A 21,976-nucleotide genomic window follows, 5' to 3' on the forward strand; every position below is an offset into this window, starting at 1 on the left:
AGGAAAACGCTTTTTAAAAAATAATGTATTGTTTCTCGTTCAATAGCTATTCTAATATTAAATAGGAAGATACCAGAGTGACAAAACAATAAAACTGCCTTTTCAGGAGACACTACAGTCTGTCTGGCTTCTTGCGCCGCTCGATTTCAGTTTCAGCTCTGTGCCAGCGCTGTAAAAGTTTTGGCACAGAGTGATTTCACGTGGTCCAGCTAACACCTCCACCCTTATCCTCTCTCTCTCTGTGTCTCTCATCTGCTCCGTCTCTAGCTCATTCACTGCATCCCTTTCTTTCATTCACTCCATCTCCTCCTCTTGATTTCTGGCCTTTCACTCTCCTTCTTTTCCCCCTTTTATCCCAGGCTCTGCTTCATTCATCCTTCTCTTTATCCTGTCACCCAATTCCATCCCCTACTCGCTCGATCACATTTTCCAGCAAGTTGGCTCGCCTCCACCTCGCGGTTAATATATTTGCTCTTTAATCATAAACATGCAACTGCAAACTTTCAGATCTGGGAGCTTCCTACTGTTTGTGCAGTCTGCAGCTGAGCCGCTGCTGTGTGGGCGTTACGTAGGTGTCTTGCTTTTTGTGCACCTTGATAGAGCTTGTTAAGATGGGGGAAGCATACGTTTCCATGTGTATCAGTTTCTTCTAATGGGTGTAACACTGATGGTGTAAGTAGGCCTGCGTGCAATGCATATATTAGTACCAATAACCTAAAAGAAATCGAGTATGTGAAAACAATCTACTTAAACGACGAAACATAAGTTTGGATTAAAAATATATTGTCAAGAAGAGATGCTGAATAGCTGCATGGCACAGTAAAAAACACTGACATTTGCACTGTTAATCTCTGCACCAACACTTGTTGTCTCTTCTCGCTCCCTGTTTGTGTGCACATGGAGGGCTCTTCGTGTCCTCTCACTGCAGAAGTACATCTACCTCCGCATCTGCTGAGCATGTCCAGTCGACACACACACACACACACACACACACAGACACACACCGGTAACCCTGTAATCTCCTGTACTGTACATCAACTTTTCTTCACTATGCTTCACTCTCCTGCCCTCATCTTTCACTCACTCCACCCTTCACTGCCACTCTCTCTCTTAACTCCCCCGCAAACAGTACCTGCTGTTTTCGGCCAGACAGCAAGAAAATAACTGCGGGTAGGAAAGAAAAAGCAGAGAAACTGAACGCTCGAGTGTATACAGTGTGGGTTCTTTACATTAGACATCCCTGTATTTAGAGCAGGCATGCAGTTTTACCTGATCTGAGGTTACTCATTAACAGAGAGAGAGATAATATGAAGAGGATGAGGGAGAAAGAAAGAGTGGGTGAGAGAGGACATCGAGGTGAGAGTGGAGAGCCGATGAACAGCTTTGAATACCAAATAATGCATGAAATACAAGTACATGTGCCAGCACTGATTACAGAATGAAACACAAAATTCAGACCGATACAGACAGCAATTTGATTTGTTAATGTGACTTCAACAAATGAGCTGATGATAGCCAATCATGTTGTTGATATACGGCTGTGCTACGGCGTGAGACTAAAGTCCTAGAGTTTTCTGTGTCCTGGCTAAATCACCGTGGTAACTTCATGGGAACATATTTACTATAGGTTTGTATTTTCTAAGAAGTTTGTGTTTTTATTCCATTTTGACTTTTTGTTTTTAATTCAGCTTAGTTTTTCTTTAGTTTGTTTATTTTAATTATTAACATATGGAGGGGCAGGATTAAGGAAAATTAGAAGTTTGTTATCCTCGATGGTTTTCTGCTGCTTAGTCTATTTTACACTGCAAAACTAGAACACAAAAAAACTCTCTAAGAAACCTGATCAATCAGTCAAATTCATTTCACTTTCACCTGTCGACAATCTAAAGCGCTCTCCACATCCCCTTCGTCAGGCTGTGGGACAGTAAGCTTTTATTTTTACAGTAAATGCATCCAGTTTTAAGTTTCAGAGCTCCAAAGTGCACGATAAAAATAAACAGCAGCACAGAGAGAGCACTCAGCAATAAAATAATTAACTTGAAATAAAATGTTTATTTTACCGCTCTGTGTGCTGATCTCATCCTATTTGCAATACTGTTACATTTTATTGTTAAGTGTTTTTATCTTCTTTATAGATTTTTATCATCATCATCTGTTGACGGTACCATCATCTGATGACATCTCTGTTTGGAGTCGGCTGCACTCACAGGGATCATTTTGTGTGGGAGAAGAGTCACTTGACCTGTAAAAAGCCTGCCTTATCAGAGAAAGTTGCTAAACATGATTGTAATATCTGTCATCTCCAACTGAGGCTTTAGCTTTTGCCAACCCAGCTAATGCAAAGAAACCCTGGCTGTGCCAAACTCCCTTCGTAGTATACAAGTGGAGGAAATATGGCAGAAATATTGTGGACCTGTTGTGAACTCTACCACTACATCTCCAGCTTAGAGCTACAATATGATTGATCTGACTGACATTATAATGCTACAGTGCTACAAAGCTATAATTCACTCAGTAAAAGCTTTTTGCTGTATATTTATGGTACGCTGTACGTGATCACGTGATCACACACAGTGTCAGTTTAAACTCAGAGTGGATTGCATCCACTAGTAATTTGCAACAAAACTCTCCTTAACTTATTAATACACACAACCTGATAGATAAGGGCTTAAAGAACTACATATAACCCCTGACACAACCACTGATGTTTGGTATTTTCAATGAAAAAGGCAAGCTCTCCAATTAAAACCATATAGGTGTAAAGTACCGATCGTCATGGTTATAATAATAAATATATGTATATATCTATATATATATATATATATCTATATATATAGATATATAGATATACACACTTGTCACATGACCATGAAACTGTTGTCATTTTGGAGAATTTGTTGAAATAACTGATGCTGTCTTACATAATTGAGTCCACAAAATATATCTAATGCTTCCTCAAACAACCTCCGGGGTTATTATTTATTGGAGGATGTTCTGGCGATGCTCAGCACTACCTAAGAACGAGTAGCTGCTTGCTCAGTTTTTTCACATACTCTCTGCCAAAAAGAGAGACGAGATAAGAGAGTTAGCAATCAGGAAATTTTCTTAATTTTGAGAACCTGGATCTTCACGACATAAATCATAGTTGCTGATACAGGCAGATAATGTCATGTCCACCTGCTTATTTACACAGCATTATGCAGCAATCTGTACAGCAGAGTAGCAGCGCAACACTAGCAGGCTGAGGGGGATAAAACTGAGTGCAGTAAAGAAAGGCTCAGCTTTTGGCCAGATTTACTGAAGCCAAAACTTTGCTGTTAAGAAAAAAACCTCCTCGCACATCTCTAATGGGAGATACCAATCAAGCTAGATTTTAGCTTCAAAGATCAGGCGGGCAATCACTGAAAAATAAGGACCAAATTAAGACCAGCCACATATGTCCGCGTGGTGTGAAAGCAACTTAAGATATTAAGGAAAATGTTATGTTATACCTATGTTTTATCATCCAAAAAAGGTCACCTTTTCCAAAGAAGTGAAAATGTGAAAGAAAGATACATGGCTGGCATCCAGATAAAATGTCATCCTATTCCTCTTCACCTCAAGCCTCACCTCCTGAACTGAAGTTTGGGTTCTAACACAAAAAAACATGCATATTTAGTCCCAGCTAGAGAAATAGCAACAGCTGGTTATAGGCTAATTTAAGGCTATGTAACATTAGGCTTAAATGCCCTAACAATACCACTTTCCCACTAGTAAACTGTTTGGTTACATTCTCATATCATACGAGAGTTTATTCACTAAGTGTCAGAGTCCAACAGCGTTATTCACTTCAAAGCTGGTTTCACTAACAGCAGCTAACAGAGGCTAACAGCAGCTAACAGAGGCTAACAGCAGCTGCTGTTACAGCCAGAGAAAATAGACGTGGACACCAGCTGAGCAAAGTTTTCTGGTTCTGTTTTGTTATCAGCTGAAGTTAACAGCGGACAGACAGCCTCTAACTCTGGATTATTAAATTGGGAAGGCTACGAAAACAAAATTAAGTTGACTGCAGTCGGTGGTGGTAATAGTGAGATTTTACACACTATACTTTTAAGGTAGGTTAGAGAGCAACAGTACGATGTTGTTTTGATGTAGTTGTCAGTGCTAATATTCAGAAAGCCCAAAAACAACAGCTAGAAAAGTAGGATTCAGCAAAAGTAGAATTTGTGCTATGTGAGCGTTTAGCTAACAGGTAGAATACGTAGCACAAAGAAAACAAGCACTTGTGTGTGTGTGTATGTATGCTTGCTTGTGTAACTGCACAATTTGGAGGGCAACAGAGCAGGAGCTACACAAAACATACACATATTTTGACAACAAAGAAATTTAGCAATAATTATAGCCAAGGCCGCAAACAAAAAACTCAATGACACATACTTGAATATCACTTGTTTTGTCTTTCTTTCTCTTTCTCCCGCTCACTGTCAAACTCAAATTTGAATGTCCCTTGATGGCGTGACAAGAAAATTGCCATTATGGTTATACAGAGGTTGTTTACATTCATCTGCAAAGAGTACATGAAATAAAACTATAATGCCAAATTGACACTAGCGTAGGTGGACGATATTTAAAAGAAAGAGGCTCTGTCATTAAGTGACAGCCCATAAAGTCACAAACTTAGGTGGTTGGTGAACAATGAGGAAGCTAATAGGGAGAGAGTGAAAGAAGAAGACTGCTGAAGTTAAATCAGAGAGAGGGGAAGAGGAGAAAGGGAGACATGTCAGATGAGGGAGACAAAGTGACAGATGTGAGGGGAGAGTGGCACAAAAGGACAAAGTTAAATAAGGAAACAGAAAAAAAGATGGAGGAAGAGGCATAAAAAGAGGTCTGGGATAACTGCTCTCCTGTCGGCTTGTGCCCCTGTTGCTAGGTTACCATCCGTAGATGAATGGGTTAAAGCATCTCAGGAGCGACAGTGACATAGTTTAGCTGATCTCCATCAGCACATACACACACAAAAAATGGAGCAACTGTGTGTAACCCTAGATTTAGATTTAGATTTTGCCACTGAAGATCTGCATGCAAACAAACTCACATCAAGAAGATAAACACACCACAGACAGAAAATCCAAACTTGGACTGAGCGAAACCTGTGCCAAGTCTGGGAACGCATGTGTTCAGATTTTTTCACTGCCAGAGATGCTTATAGGATAAACACACGATGGAGTCACTAAAACCCATAACGTACCACAATCTTAACAACGTTCCCATGAAACAAACCTTCCAGTAACATCGTGAAACTTAACCTCTTAAGCCCCAACGCCCCCTGATACGGGGGCAAAAAGCAGGAGATCAGGTAGGCTTGGGGCTTAAGAGGTTAAACTATCTGAATATTTTCACGAGGTTTTTCCAGCGAAACGGTCTCCGCACATGCACTTTGTGGTAAAAAAAAAGCCACGACTAAAAGCTGATCCACTACAAAAGCCCATGCAAACAGAAGGAGAGCCACATTTGCACAAATGTTTAAGCAGACCTCGATATACAATATTAAACTGTAACATTTCCATTAGGGAAAACAGATATGTGTAAAGACAATAAACAGAAACAGAAAAAATACATCAAGAAAATAAGTGTAGTTTTAATAATAAGAAGAAGAATACAAATGCTAATGAAACAGTGCAAAGAATAAATATAGTTCCTAGCATTTGCCTTTTAGGTTTATCTTTTCTACTTTAGTTATATGTGATATAGTGTGGATGATTGTCCTATTTTTCCCATACTGCATGCAGTATTGCGACATACTATGAGAACACTGCCATTCCCACTCCTAATTATATCACAAATAACAAGAAGCACTCAGAGAGCACAAACTCCACCGAGGCAGCTCACTCTCTCTCAGTATTTACTTTAACGGGAATAGGATTATATTTTGGATATTTAATTTGTTTTCTTTGTTCTTTTTAAATGTACTTTAAGTAGTGCAGTACAAATTACATAAGCAAGACAGATGTTTACTTTGATTGCATAAACACTATGTAGGAGCAGGTAATGGATATTCTGTACTGATTTATAAATAACAAGACATGAATAACTTCAGCTTATTACCAAATATTATACTACAGTATATTTCTAACTAGCTAGGCAGCTCATTCTTTTCCCCTGACACTTTCTTGAAAAAATGTACTTTGTGGTGAACTTGAAAAAATGTCACTGTGGGATTAGAGGTCAAATGTGACATGATCTTTTATCAAAGTTTGACCCTATTTGACCTTGAAGAGGAGCGCAGAGGTCCCGGGTAAGATCATATTAAGAATTGCCACAAATCTTTCCCTATAAGCCTATATGTTGTCAGTATAGGATTATTATCACCTTGACCTTCAGATCAGTCTGTTCACCTTGAAAGGAGGGGTCAGAGGTCAAATATACAATACGCACCAAACTTGTAAGAATCACAGTTTCTAAATTTTGAAGCTTTTGTCAACTTTTGACCAATAAATCATGAACTTGACCTTGAAGACCTTTGTGGATGTGAGCCACCTACACCGCTGGTCGAGTTAATAAGAAGAAGAATACACAATTCCTACTATTTGCCTTTTTAGGAACATCTCTTCTTGTGTTCTACATGATATGTTGGATGATTTTCTTGTCTTTCAAGTACTGCATCATCCTACAGCTGTATCGAGACACCACGGTATCATGTGTCACATACTGCGATTGCACTGTATCCTAAAACTGCCCTTCCTTCCCTTCATTCATTCATATCCTAATGATATAAATAATTAATGTGATTGCTCCTTTTTCTCTTTCTGCAGTTGTTTTCACACTCGCCAATCTTTAAACTGATATTTTGAGTGCAAATAATTGGCTGAAAAAGATACAAAACACAGTAAACAAGCTTAAATATTCATATGTCCTAATATTATCCTTCTATAGCTTTTGCAGTAATACTCTTAATATTATGAAGTGTAACTGACAAACAGCATGGACTCTGAACATCACTCATCCCTTATTTTTTGTTTTAATTTTCTAATTCCAGTTCGTCTCGCACCCCTGTCAGTTTCACTTCCTCATTTTGTTTGTTTTCCTGACAGTTTTTTGTGACACCTGCTTTCAATTAGCCTGCCAGTCTCTCCTCTACCTGATGTGTAGCTCTTCCTGTTTGCCACACTGTCTTGGTCCTTCCCAGTCAAGCGCTCCATTTTGTTTATCTTTCTTCTTTTCCCCCATTTGACCATTGCCTACTATTTTTTTTTTACTCTGTCCTTTGCATGCTCTTTTGCTTTGCTTGTCCAGGATTTTGGACCTCATTCTCTATTTTCCCCGAGTCTTTTTTCCTATCCTGAGTCAAAAAACAAAAACAAAGACCAAATTATATCATACTTTCCTCAGTTTTGCAACAAAACCATCATGCAGTTGCATCCCTTTTCAAAGAAAGTCTTTCAAACCCACAATAGAAGCACAGCAGCTTCTCTTCCCCAGCAGTTAGTAATCCAGGTGGGCTATCACACCTACACACCATGACTCATGTTTTAGACATTTAGCTCATCTCATCATCATCACCAATTTGCCCTGAATGCAATAGATCGAGTTCAATTCGTAGATCACCTACACTCCAGTCAGGCAACAATGAGCGATGCAAAGGTGCCGTGACAGTGATCATGTAGGAGACAAGTGTTGGGAGAGTCAGTCGTTCAAAAGGACGAGCCAAGGACTTTGAGTTTTGTGGTGGCAGTAAATTGGGTGGAAAGACTTAGCAAACACATTTGTGTTACAGCAATAAGAGCATGCTTAACTTTTATTTGATCAGTCGCCTGTAAAATCATGTTCAGGTAGCACGCATGACAGAAGGATTCACTCCAAGGTGATGCTGAAGCATAACTCCAATACAACCATTCAACCTTATGTATTTTTGTAAATCTCCACACAGGAAGAAGCTGACCCGACTGAGCATGTTTAGAAAGTCCACAATTTACATTAATAAAGGTTTAATAAAGGATTAATAAAGGTTCCCCTTTTCAATGTGCCAGTCACCACAGGACAACCTAAAGAGAGCCAATGTCCCAGTGGGTCAGAACTACTCTGATGGCACAAGAAACCTCTATCCATTTTTAGGCATATGGTTATAATGTTCTATGCATGCTAACATTGTGCTAGCACACATTTCAGATGAGGCTGATGAGCTCATTCGATTTTTGTCTGACATTTACTTATAAACCGACAACAAAAGGAAAACTGCACCAGGTGACACTAAAGGAAGAACTATGGTGCCAAAGGTCAAAGGTCACGTAGGAGGCAGGGACACCAAATTTCAGTACTTTATTAAATAAATTAAATACTGTGGAAATACTACAAATAACAGAGCTCATGTCATACACAGCCATTCTGAGATGACGTCGGATTAGCAAAAGGTTTAACTGAAAAACCATCTAACACACTAATGTTCACAAAGCTACCTCCTAATTCAAAGCAAGCTAGAAAAAACCTGATATCTACCTGGTGATTGAGTTGAATTTTTTCACATTCGGCAACCAGTTGCACCTTGTGTTGACTACATGGTTGGCCCGAGCCTGAATGTATTGCTCACTCACAACCATTTTTGATTGCAATGTGATTGCAACCTTTCTGCAGTCACTCTCAGAGAGCTTGTTAGAGGTTTGCGAATAATTATTGTCTAATTTCTAAATGCACATCAGTCTGAATAAGTCTTTGTCAATGAGCACAACTCCAGGAGGCTTGACTCAACAGGCCGCCAACTGGTTGTACTGGTTATATTCTTACAGAGCAGAAAAGTTGTTCAGCATATCGCAAAAACTGCAGTTAAAAATGAACAGTAATATTGTATTGTGAGTGATGTTTTATGATAACATCACATCGTGGAGTGTTCGGTGATTCCCACCTCTAGTAACCACCACAAAAGTGCTGCAATGTCTCCGTGAAGCTGCTTCGTTTATTTTGCAAATCTAAAGAGGAAGGATCTAAATCTGGGTACTGTGTGCACACTGTCCAGTCTCTTTTTTTGTTTAAGATGTCAAACAAGACTGACCCACATGGACTGTCTGGTTTGCCCTGATATGGCTCCAAGGTGTCACCGTGGCAACGGGTGTAGAATTGCCGCAAATGTCAGCAGCAAGGACAACCAAGCCCTGAAGGAGATCGTCTGTCAATGTGTAACTGAAAGTGAGTACGAGCACACACAGACACACACACTAATACAAACAAACACACTCTCAGTGATCAGAGACTTGATGTGTGAAAGTGGATCAGAGCAAAAGGAGCTAGTCCTCAGTGGCAAGTAAAATTAGACTTTGTTTCACACACGCACACACACAGACACGCACACCTGTGGAATAACGTGTGCACTCACAGAGATACAGCACATAGCCACCTCTGACGGGCTGATGAAAAACCGCAATTTTAAGCTCAGCTTCTTGACTTTCTCTCTTATTCTGTACATAAAACTGAACATGCAGTGGTACACACACACATGCTGACACGAAACACACTCTCAGATATGTTCACACATTGGTAGATGCGCGCGTGCACACACACGCACATGTCGGTTCTTTAATGTGCTCAACTTTAAAACTGAGAAGAGGAAGTCATGGGAGGAAACATACTGGGTGTTACAGTGAAATGACTACGTGAGAACACTTACTACACTCTTAGGGTGCAAGTTACCAAACTGCAAGTGAAAAACTGAAACTAAAAATTTCAAACAGCAACTTAAAAAGACTTTAGCCTCTGTTCAAATGTAAACATCTGAGCAGCACTACTCCTCTTAAAGTCAATAAATGTTGATATGATCATGACAACATGCGTATAACCACTCGGTGAATTCACTTTTTAACATGTTTTCTGTTCCTGTATTTACATTTACACCTATGTTGCACACAAACGCTTTATTCTCGGGAGTCAAAATAAATGCAGTAGTAGAACAAAATTCGATAAAATAAAATAAAAATAAAAAACAGCAGCATCTTCTCCACTAGTAATAAGCCGAGTGAGACTTCCCACCTAAAACATATGATTCATACTATGTTGCAGTGTGCCATGGGCTTAAGCTGTTTAGGAAGCAAACTTGTTGTGTCTGAATAACACAGGGGAATGATGGAGAAATCAATGCACTATAATGCTGCAATATTTTTGGCCCTATCAATAAGTCGACTGTGGCTCGCTTTCAGAGCTATACCCACTACAGAGGCATGGCACAAGAGCCCGCACAATAGTGTTACATAACAGGAAACTCTTGAAAATGGTACGCGTCTTTTACGCTCGATCACTTCATTCCGCTATCTCGACAAAAACACCTCGGCCTCTGTCGCTTTTTAAACCTTACCTTTATTCTGCTGATTTCCACCGTTCTCCCTTCACACTCCCACGCGTTCAGCCCTCCCTCCTCTTCCAACCCCTTTTCAACACTTCCCCCATCCATCCATCCACCTATCCATCCATCCATCCACCTATCCATCCATTCATCCATCCTATTTGTTGGTACTCTCAGTGGAACACTTTTGCTATTTATAAAAGCATCAAAGCCCACAGCTTCCAGCACACAGCCACTTGAGAGAAGAAGGGGAGATAGAGAAAGAGGTGGGGGGTAGAGAGGGAGGACTAGTAGACACAAGGAGCAACACGGGCAAAGAAGGACCACAGAAAGGTAGAGATATGTGTAAGTAGGGGAGGAATAAAAATTAATGCACAGGATGTGAGTTAGAGAGGAAAGACCTGTAGGTGAAAAGAAAATGTTGGCGTCTACAGGGCTTAAAGGAGGAAAAAACAGCACACTGGATTACAGATGTTCTTAACCACTTTTGTTCATCCAGGATCTCAGTGATCTCACCGTCAACGCGACGCGTGCTCATCCGTGTCCGTGCATGAAAACCCAGTGTTTTTATATGTGCGCGTGTGTGCATATGTGTGTGTGTCTGTGTGTAGGAGGCAGGTTGCAGATCCCGAGACCTCCCACCCACACAGGTTGGAGTTGCAGAAGCACCTGAGCTGCATTCGCCATAGCCGACAGACACTGGTGTTTGCAAATATTCACTAACTCATTTGAACCTGAACAGACTCATGAAAAGCCAGAAGACGTATTATGTGATTCCAGAAGAACTGCGGGCACCGTGCCCAACAACAGCTTTATGGTAGATGGTGAAAGCCAGAGACCACTCGGTTAAACTCGCGCACAAAAGACAGCATGAGTCAAAGGCAAGCTTGAATAGAGCCCTTGAATGGTGCTTTTTATATACATTTTTTTCCCCGTTTGAAGAGCGCTAATAGCTGCAGCAAACAACACCTTTATGGGCTTGTTTTAAGTGCAATCTACACTCTGTGCCTACACCATTTCATCTTCCCTCTCTCTCTCTCTCACCTCTTTTCTACCTCTTCTTCCCTGTCCATTATCTTCTCCGCCTGGCAAAAAATATCTCCCACCTATCTGCTGGAGTGTCATTCCAGCATACCTTTTTCTCTCATTTTCAACCATTTGCGCTGGTTTAATTTATTCCACTTTTTTTAGAGTAGATTAGTGCAGAACCAGACCATTTTCCTTCTGTGCAGTTCTCTTTATTCAGAGCAGATTCTTTCAAATCAAACGCACACAAAAAACCTCAGTTTTGACTTAATGATATCATCGGCAACACCAATAGCACAGCAGTGTGCTTATCCAGGCGTCACACTGCAAAATGATTACATACGGGATGCTAAATATAAACATTAAATAAATTATGCAGAACTTGGCGTGAGTCTCCTCTATATCTGTGCTAATTTATCCTTCCTCTATCTTTAGAAATTCCTCTTTCTTTTGGCCTTAGCTTCATGTCTTCAAGTGAGTACGGTATATTCTTGATAGGTTTCATTATTACAAAAACTGAAGGATAACTAAATATTTCCTACTTCCCCCCCAACCCCTGCACTTGATATGAGCCACTCAGAAGAAAACACACAGTCCTCCTCTCCTTCCTACGCCCTTCCCACTCGCTGTCTCCCCCTTTCCTGACTCCTTCTCTTCCCTCTATGAATTCCACCCCCACTTCTTCATTATGCCTTTCTTTGCTTCTGCCTCCACCCTTCTCATCTCATCATGCTTCTCTTCCATCCTTTCAGCCGTTTCCTCAGTTCTCCATCTAATTCTCTGTCTTTCCCTCCTTATTCCCCTAGTTGCAATGTTTACCACACTTCCTGCCACTCACTGTCCCTTCCACCCCTCTCGAGCTCTCTATAGGGATAATTTGTCCATTAAGTCTGTAAGGAAACAGTGGAGGATACTCAACAGCCTGTTACAAACTGAAACCCTACTCATTATTAACATGCTCATTTAGGAACACGTGTAGACACACACACACACACACACAAGCAGAAACCAATCACGTGGAAGCATTAGCACAGGCACAGTTTCGCACAAGCAGCCATTAAGGAAATAAGTGCTCACCAGCTTATTAAATGGAACACGAGGCACGTGCATGCACACTCACTCCCGACTCAAAGAAGTAGGGAATACGCTCAAAAATCGCACAAATGTGGAAGCGCGCTTCTTAGAAATACCACATTGCATAACACAAGCTGCTGCTGCCCTTTGAATCCCACAGTCTCTCTAGTGTATGGACAACAAAACGGCAGAATCCCACTGAGGCATTACAGTTTATTGTTTACAGCAGCAACACTACCGAGGCAGTCAGCTGCTCCAACCCGCAACACTTGATACTGAGATGCACAAAATGCAAAACAGAACCAGCCTCTTTATTGATGTGTGCAGTAATATTAGCTGCAATTCCAACAGATGGGTGTGCCTTGGTGTTTAATTCTTTATTAATAGTCATAGGAAAAAAGCAAAAAACAAACAAACAAGAATTTAAACAAATACTGTACGCTCTATTGGTCTCATCAGCCTGTGTCTGTTACTACAAGTCTGTTTATAATCGATTCACCCTGACTCTGCCCTCATGAAGACAAACTCAAAATCTCTGGGGCTTGGACTGCTGTTGGACAAAACGTGGAATTGGGCTTAATTGGATTGAACTAATTTAGGCTTTGGGAAATTTGGATATTCGTCTACATTTGCCGAGAGCTGGTAGACAACAATGAGGGGCCAGGGCACAGTCACCAGCTTGATCTGACTGAGTATAACCACAGTAATGTGGTTTGTGAACTTCCACCATGAACCCTCCGCTCTGGCAATTTGGCTATTGCCGTTTTGTTTTTTGTTTTGTTGCCCTGACAAGCAAGAGGTTGATGTCACTGAGAAACTGAGGGTAACAAGCCAGCGGCTTGTCAATCACAAGGTAATCCTGCCCTAAAGCAAAGCCTGCTGTATTGAGCTCTTTGATTTACAAGATGAACACTATGCTGTGTTAAATAAGATTTAAAACAGGCAATTTATATCATAAGCACATAAGGAAAGTGTGTACAAAGGCAATAAATTAGGTGAGAATTTAAGGTTATTTTCCTATAATCGTACATAACGTGCATCTTTTTGCAGCTATGGCAGTCGCCCTCTGCTGACCATTAAGTCATATAAATGAGTTTTATTTAATTTATTAATAGAAATTAATTAATAAGGACACAGATTTAAGGCATGTTTGCATTGGATTCACTTGTCAGACAAGAGTCCTGGACTATGACGCAGGATGTCGGCTAAATGAGGTACCTGGACGTCCCAACAGACACTAACGATCACCATCTGATGATGAAATTTAAATCACTCAGACCTGAGCGAACTTTAGCAGACAGGTTTAGGTGAAAGTAGGGGTTACTGTAGCTCAGGAGGTAGAGCAGGTCATCTGCTAAACGCAAGGTTGGTGGTTCGATCCCTGCGAGCCAAATATCCTTGGGCAAGATACTAATGCATCCGATGCCTCCATAGGAAAGCACTTAGAAGCTTAAACAAGAAGAAAGCACTTGTGTGAATAGGTGAATGTGGCATGTTGTATAAAGCTTCGGTAGAGGTATCAGTCCTGTCTTCCAGGTAAGAGATCAGCATACACAAAACTACCACCTACTGACTAATCTGCTCTATGGAAAATAACTCCAGCATTCCCAGAAGAGGACAGTAGCTTACAGAGAGTATTTGAACTCTTTTGGGTTTTCCTGATAAGCCATTACCATAACTGAGAGATTAAATAACTTCCAAACCATTTCATGCTTATATAGTTATAAAGTGACATAAAAAAGAGAAAAGCAAACCCTTCCACTTGCTGACCTTATATAAAATATGCAACTCATTTTGTCTACTTCTCATTTTAATTTTTTAAATATGTTCTTTACTTCCCCTTAGGCTGCCTGCACAGTTCTTTTTCGGTTCTTTGTCTGCAGCTGCATTTAGAGCAGGGGTGTCAAACTGGACGGCTTTCAAAAATGAGAAGGAGGGGCAACAACTTTAACTGTATATTTACAAACTTTACAATTTTTTCCTGCTGATAAAGACTTCACCCAGTGTCATTCATACTATAATAAAGTAATTAAGTAATAGTTAAACAATTAAATGACAGAAAAGTTCCTTTTTTTCCAATATTTACTATACAAATGTCTTTTGTTTATTTCACAAAGGATATGCTGTTTCGTAGTACAGGCCCCTGGAGGGTGTGAATATCTTATATGCAGTCTATGGTTTCAGAGCCTCCCAGTGGTATTTAACTATGTTCAGTGCATTTACTCAGTGTTACTGGGGAGTCATCTGTGGTAAATCCACACCGTAGGTAGGTTATAACCTGCAAGCCCTCTGAAATCCTACCTGGGGATTCATGCTTCAGCGGGAAAGCTACATTGTAACCTCAAACCCTTCTGTAACCTACGATGTAACCTGACATACTCCTGTGCATTTCTGGCTACTTTTACACCACAGTTTTTGAATTTATGAGTTATAATAATCATAGGATTAATATAAGGGCTCACAAATATCAAGAAATTCCTGGAAGGAGATTGCTAAAACTATCAGAATGGATGTGAGGTACGAGGACAAAAAGTCCCAGCATTTTATTTGTTTGTATCATAGCTGGACACAACCACACGGTTGGTAACACATAATGCACCAGCGCAAGCACAAGTAGGTCATGCTGTAGGCCCAAGAAAATTCACAGCAGAAGTCTAAATCAGCCGTCACACTCACCATCAACAAACATGTCACAACTATCATCATAACAAAGGACAGCTGAGACTGGCACTGCACTCACAACCAGTACTACCAGTCTAGTAAATACGTGGTGCTGTATTACGATGCTGACTGAGATTAAATATAAACATTATTTGGGAAATAATGCAAATCTTATTGAATTGTCATTCAAATGCAGTTCTCAAAAAGAGAGTCGAGAATTTTTTTAGGGAGCTTTGTGCTAACACTGGTGGTAGTTTCAGTTCCAATTGATGTTGTTAACGATAGCTTTCCCTAACCCGTCGCTTCTGATAATGTGTTAACAACAAACAACAGCTAAATGCCGAAAAGCACTTAAAGTTATCGTTGCTAATGGGGGGAGAGAAATGATAGTGATGCATATCATTTCTCTCCCCCCAACTAACATCCAAACATCTGATCATTTGTGACGCAGACTCTACACCACATCCTTCGTTATCATAAATACCACCGCAAGCTGCTGCCGCTGAATCAGCTTTGCTGTTCTTTAAAACCAGCTACACTCTCTATTCTCATTCTTTGACTGTCATCTGACCATCTGCTTTGCAGCAATAAACAGGCATATATAATATCTGCAAACCCTCCATATCATATGGAGATAAATGTTCAAAGGTCAGACAGTCTGTGAGACGAGAATCACGAGGTGAGGAACAAGTGAACAAAGGAGTCGAGAGGACAAAAAGAAAATCACAGCGATCAATCACGAAAATGGAGGCAAGATATGTTTGAGGCTTTCATGAAGGAGATCGATTCATACACACCATGTAGACCGGGAATGTCAAACTCCTTTTATAAAGCCCGCTTTGTTCTTATGTGGGCCGCACCGGTGAAACTCCAGTGTGAGATGTTTAACTACGCCTTTAATCAGTGAGATATTTAATATAAGACAAAGAATTTCAACAGGTAAAGTAAAGAAATTCTGGTGTTGCAAATGAAATAAATGTGTCAGCATGACTCTTTGAGCTTAATTTGTAAGAAGTAATGTGTAAAATCACAGAAATCTATAATTTAATTACTTTTCATGGGTCTGTGTAGGTTCTCAGTCATCCAGGTCATAATAATTTGAGGATTCCTTTCTTTCCAAGCTCCTTAGAATATTTTCATGGGCAGGAAAAGCTGTAAAACTTACAGCCAAAATTCCAAAATTGATGCCCTCTTTCACATTTTCCAAACCCATCCTGTGGGCTTTATTGGGGTCTTTGCTAGGACAGTTCTGGGTCCTTATAACTAACTTGTCCACTCTGGTCTTACAAGCTATAGTGATTTATCTTTGAGAGCCATAAACACCATTTCTCTACACAGTAGTCACTGTGACTGGTATACTTGTCTTCATTCACATGAGCTCTCTCCTTCTGAATCTTCTAAAACTGCATGTTTTTGCGCATCTGTCAAAGAAACACGACTACGCAAGGCCAAGAGGCAACCTAAACACTGATCCCTTACCTCACTGCCAGTGAGTGGATGTGTTTGCATGCGTGTATGAGTGCGTGTGACCTTGCGGAGGAATTCCCTTTCTCCCCGAGCTCTAAGGAAGTGATACCCTGTTCCAGACGGACAAAAGGGTCAGAGAGCAACTCAGGACACACAAAAACACCCACACACTTTTCCAAGGAGGAAAGTGCAAACTAACGATGAGTACTCACTCACAACAACACGCATCCATGATATTTTCCATTAGATAAATCTTTTCCTTTTATAATCATCCATTTAGCCACTAATCTCCTTCCAGCTCTGGTATCAGGACACACAGGTGCTTGCAGCACACACACTCCTTCCTCTCCAGAGGCGTTTAGGGGCTCCTGCAGTGCAACATTTCTTCCAACAAGCAGCACGGAGGATATTGACCCGTTACATACACACATGGGACAATTACCAGATAACCTGCTGCTATGCTAAAGCACACCTCTTCCATCCCACAGCATATAGAGGGCTGCGTCTGAATGTTTCACTGTTGCTAGGAGACGTGAAAATCCTTGAGCATCCAGTTGGCAGTTAATACAGTGGAAAAAAAAAACCACAGACTTCAAACAAATTGAAAAATATAAATGCAAAAAAAGCACCTCCACATTTTTGCCACGTTCTTGTGGTAGTTTATATCATTTCCCGTGGCAAAGGCTGCAAACTCGGACACAGAGTCTGTCCACAGTACACTAGGAGACGACGGACAAAGTGAGGATGAGGGACAAAACTGGCAGGGAGGGATGAGAGAGGGAAGAAAAGTGCCTTTTTTTGCATATAATTCAAATGTCAACCTCAACATAGAAGGTCGTAAATAAGGCCAATTTATTGCGCTCTTGTTTTGAGGAGGGTTTTTTTCCAGTGTGACAAGTCAAATGGCACAAAATTACATACTTTTTCTGATGCAGACATACAACAAAACGTGACAAAAGGTTGTTTTTTTCTGGTGAGAGTCTGCAGGGACATATTTTATGAGTCTAGATCACCTTCCTGCTGTCTACATATCTTTTCCCCACTGAAATGAAGAAGCAGAAACACAGTTCTAGGTTATTCTATTTAAAAGAGAAGCCAAGACTACAGCTTTGCTTACACAGAAAATTGGACATTTTCAACAAAGATGACATACTTTAAAATGTCAAATTTATCTTTGCCCGCTTATTCTGTTCATCAGATTTTATTTTTACTCACAGAGGGTCGAGGTCTTATTCTTTGCTCTCATGAAATCCCAACATACTAGGACTTTAGACTGCTGTGCCTTTGATTAACTGCACACCAGGGAGGCTGGCCGGCCTGTTGAGCTAGTTTTTACCTGACAAATGAGCTTTGGAAATGGTGCAAAAAATATAATGCACTGTACCACTTATAGCTTTACCAAATCCACAATCCAAGTTCCTATTTTCTTTTGGGGTTTTTTTTGTTCTTGTTGTTGTTTCAATGAAAAACTGCTGTTACTTTCTTCAGTGGACGTTTCCTTCACAAACAAGAGCTTGGGATTTTCTCTTACTCTAGAAAGGAAAAATGAAAACCCAGGAGAAAAGGGTAGATGGAAAAAAGGGAGCTTGTAAGATGAGACAGGCAGAAATAAGAAAAAGGTAAAGTTGAACAGAAGAGAGGAAGGGGTGACAAAGTTTTCAATTCAGATTCAGTAGATCGGTGACAAATAATGTGTGTGTGTGTATTTAATTGTCCTACCTTGACACTGAAATCCCTGCTTCCCAAAACCCCTGTGAAGAGAACAAGCACACAGAAGAAGTTAAAATGTGCAATCACACACACACAGACAGAAAATGAAAAAAACTGAACAGAAACTGAAACCTAATCGCTTAACCTTAAGATATCTCCATGGAGGCAAACGTTTAAAATGATGTTTCTGCCCAAAATAGCACACACACACCCACACACACAACCACACACATGCACACACACACACACACACACAGCAGTGAGGTTTGCAAGCACAGAGGTCGTTTAATTATCATGTAAACAGTTTGCTGGGCAGGTACTGAGGTTACATGCTGACACTGACAAACACACACACACACACACTGCTCTGCTGGGAGGGACTGCCCCAACCACACCTAGTCAGTGGTATGTGAAACGCTGAGATTCCCACAGGTGGACACACACATGCATAAACACACAAACACACACCCAGGCCAGCTGATTTTCATACAGTGACTAGAAATAGATAATCTCTCAGGGCCTGAAATCACTTGGTGCTCCCATTGTTCTTTTATCATTGTGCTTATTGACCTAGATAGATAGATAGATAGATAGATAGATAGATAGATAGATAGATAGATAGATAGATAGATAGATAGATAGATAGATCATCATCTGGCCATTGACAAATTTAAAACGCTTTAGGGAACAGATAATAAACGGGATAAATAGGGCCAAGCTAAAATTCCTTTTAATAGCCCTGGAGTATGGGGCTCACGGTCTAGTAAACCCCGGGGGGCTGCAGGGTGACTTGTCTGCACAGGTGACTGACAGAAGAAACTGCAGGCGGAAGAGAAGGAGTGGGAGGAGGCGGAAGGCTGGACTTGTGTCAGGGCAACACTTTCTTGTTACCACTCAGGTTATCCGTGCTGGCAGCGCTTCATTCCTTCCTCTATTTTCTTTTCCTGCTTTATTTTCTCTCAGTTCCTCTGCCTACTTAATAGCATCAAACAGTGGTCTGCCGCTATTCTTTTTATAAAAAAAACTTTAGAGCTACCCACATATATTTCTCTAGCTTCCTTTTTGCCCTACCTAACGCATATAGTATCTACAAGTACAAAAATAAGACGGAAATCGGTCTTTATTTTTGCGAAAACTAAATCAAGTCCACCTCCCTCTTCTTCTTCCTTTAAAAAGACAGCATACATCATGATACCAATTCTTCTGCCCCTACTTTATTTATCCCTACCTTTTATTCCTTCTTTTGCACCACTCACTTAGCCTTTATAAATAAAAAAGTGCCTTATCTTTAAACAGTAAACGGATTTACTGTCTTCTTTAACAGCACCAACTCAAGCAGTGACTTAAGTTAAATACTTTTTCTTTAAAAAAAATAAAAATAAATATGAGCTCTAGGTCCATCCCTGTTCCAGCTCCTCACCAGATGAAGTCGGTGCAGTGGCTGCAGAAGGTGGGCTGCTTGAAGAAGCGCGCGATGAATTTGTGGTCCTTCACCTCGTGCACGTTCTTCTGCCGGAGAGCTCCCTGGCGCGCGAAGCCCCGCATAGGCTCGCGGGGTCCGTCCTCCCCATCACTGTTGGCCGCCGCCGAGTCTGCCATTCTCCCGGTGTTTTCAAGCAGCTGCCTTAATGGTTGTTGGAAATGAACTACCTCAAGTTGCAGGTGCCAGAAACAGACGCTCTCTGGAGAGGCGGAAAGTCTTTCTTTCGTGGGTTGTTCCGAGAGGAGGTGTTGTCGGCGGTGCTGGGACCAGCTAATGGATAGTTTTCGGTAGTTTGGGGTTTTTTTTTCCTTCTCTGATTAAGTTGTCTTGTCCTCCGGTTGAGCAGACGGCTGCCGCTACACTGCCTCCCCTCTGCTTCCTCCTTTTTTCTTCAAAGCGCTCTGACAGCAGAGAGAGCGAGCGAGCGAGAGAGGGAGAGGGACGTCAACTATTAACATTATCTCATTTGCTGTGGCACCTCCTATAGAAGCAACGCGCTTTAACTAATCTGAAATAGAAATGGTGTTCAATTTAGTTCAGTTCACCTCTGTTTATATAGCGCATTTATATCGGCACTTATACTGTAAGATAAAGAACCGACAATAATGCAAAGAAAACACGTTTGGCGACAGTGGGAAGGAAAAACTCCCTTTTGAAGGGAAGACGATTCTGTTATAAGGGCGGGCAGTCATGTGCAAAAGACCAAAGACAGGCTGTGGATAATAATAACAAGATTTTAATTGCAGATAGTGAGGAAGTGAAGAAGAAACACTAAGAGTGTTTTCACGCCTGCAGTGTTCAGTTTGTTTAAATAAAACTCTGGTTAGTACAGGCGTGAACACAGTAATTGGCGTGGACCAAAACAACCCCAGGCTAGCAACTAGCCATGAAATGAATGAAAATTATCTGTGGCCTCTTATAGTCCTGAACATAGTACCTTCTTCCTCTACATTTGCTTTTCCCGCCCCAGACACATCTGTCCTGTGAGTGGATTTTGGTTTACTTGGATCTTACTTGGATTCCTCTGTGTGAAAAAAACAAACAAACAAACACAGGGAATAGGTACAAGTTTATAAACCCATCAACTGATTTGGATCAGAGTGAATGAACTATAGGTGTAAAAATTCACTTAGTGCATCATGAGACTCCCACACCAACCCAAGCCTATTGCAGCATAGCATTGAAATAAAGTTTACTTACATGTATATAGCACTTTTCTAGACCAGAAGCTGTCACAAAGTGCTTTACAAAGGTATTAAAAACCTAGTGAAATAAACACATCTATATCAAAACAACACAAAACCCTGAAACATTACACAAATGCCTGTCTGAACAGATGTGTTTGCAGGTGTTTTTTAAAAGGAGAGAGAGAGGTAAGCTGTTCCAAACAAAGTAAGAATCAAGGTTTTAAATTGATATCTAAATCTTTAACAATGGGGTCATGTGAGAGCATTTATGAGTGTGAGTTAGAAGCCTTGCAGCAGCATTCTGGACTGACTGGAGGCGATTCATAGACGCTTTACAGACAAGAAAATAGAGCATGACAATAATCTAAAGGGATCAAGATTTTTGAGACAACAGTCCTGATTTTAGCAGTATAACTATGGGAGCATTCAGAGTCAGCTAATCCAACCACCACTACAAACCTCATTAAAAAGTAAAGTTTTAAGTCTAATCTTAAAAGTAGAGACTGTCTGTCTCCAAATTCCAAACTGGAAATTGAACCACAGAAGAGGGGCCTGAAAGCTGGAGGCTCTGCCCCCCCAAAAGAAAATTATAGCCCTTCCTCACTGGTACCTACTCGGCTCGGTTTGACCAGTTTCAAAAATGGCAGTTTGGCTTTCGTGAAGGAGCCGCTCTCATGACTCATCGGGTGATGCCACTGACTATCCAATTGGTGGCATGCAGTCTGTTGATGTCACAGTTTCAGATTGACTCAGAGTAGGTACTAAAAAAATACCTGGTACCAGGGACTACCACCTAATGGAAAACCCTAAAAACACAACATCGAGTCAAGCCGACGAAGTAGGTACTAGTGGAAAAGGGCTATTAGTGAGTGAGGGATATGGATATGGATTAGTCCTCTGACCTAGCTGTAATGTCATACTGTGATTCAATTCAATTCAATTCAATTCAATTTTATTTATATAGCGCCAAATCACAACAAATGTCGCCTCAAGGCGCTCCATAGATACAGAGAAAAGCCCAACAATCATATGACCCCCTATGAGCAAGCACTTTGGCGACAGTGG

At 40.8% G+C, this 21,976-nt stretch overlaps 1 protein-coding gene across 1 annotated transcript in view; it reads right to left on the reverse strand.

Moving 5' to 3' along the window:
• prkcbb (protein kinase C, beta b) overlaps positions 1-20,144 on the reverse strand; it is a 90,313-nt gene extending 70,169 nt beyond the window's left edge. Inside the window, exons 1-2 of the mRNA XM_006798042.2 lie at positions 19,662-20,144; positions 18,251-18,282 (exon numbers count right to left, since the gene is read on the reverse strand). Coding sequence (XP_006798105.2) covers positions 18,251-18,282; positions 19,662-19,840 — 211 coding nt within the window. The 5' untranslated portion in view covers positions 19,841-20,144. The remainder of the gene's footprint in view (positions 1-18,250; positions 18,283-19,661) is intronic.
• Between the last annotated feature and the right edge of the window lie 1,832 nt (positions 20,145-21,976).

Source organism: Neolamprologus brichardi, chromosome 4, assembly GCF_056152115.1.
Source record: "Neolamprologus brichardi isolate AB-2024 chromosome 4, ASM5615211v1, whole genome shotgun sequence".
NCBI classification, from domain to species: Eukaryota; Metazoa; Chordata; class Actinopteri; order Cichliformes; family Cichlidae; genus Neolamprologus; species Neolamprologus brichardi.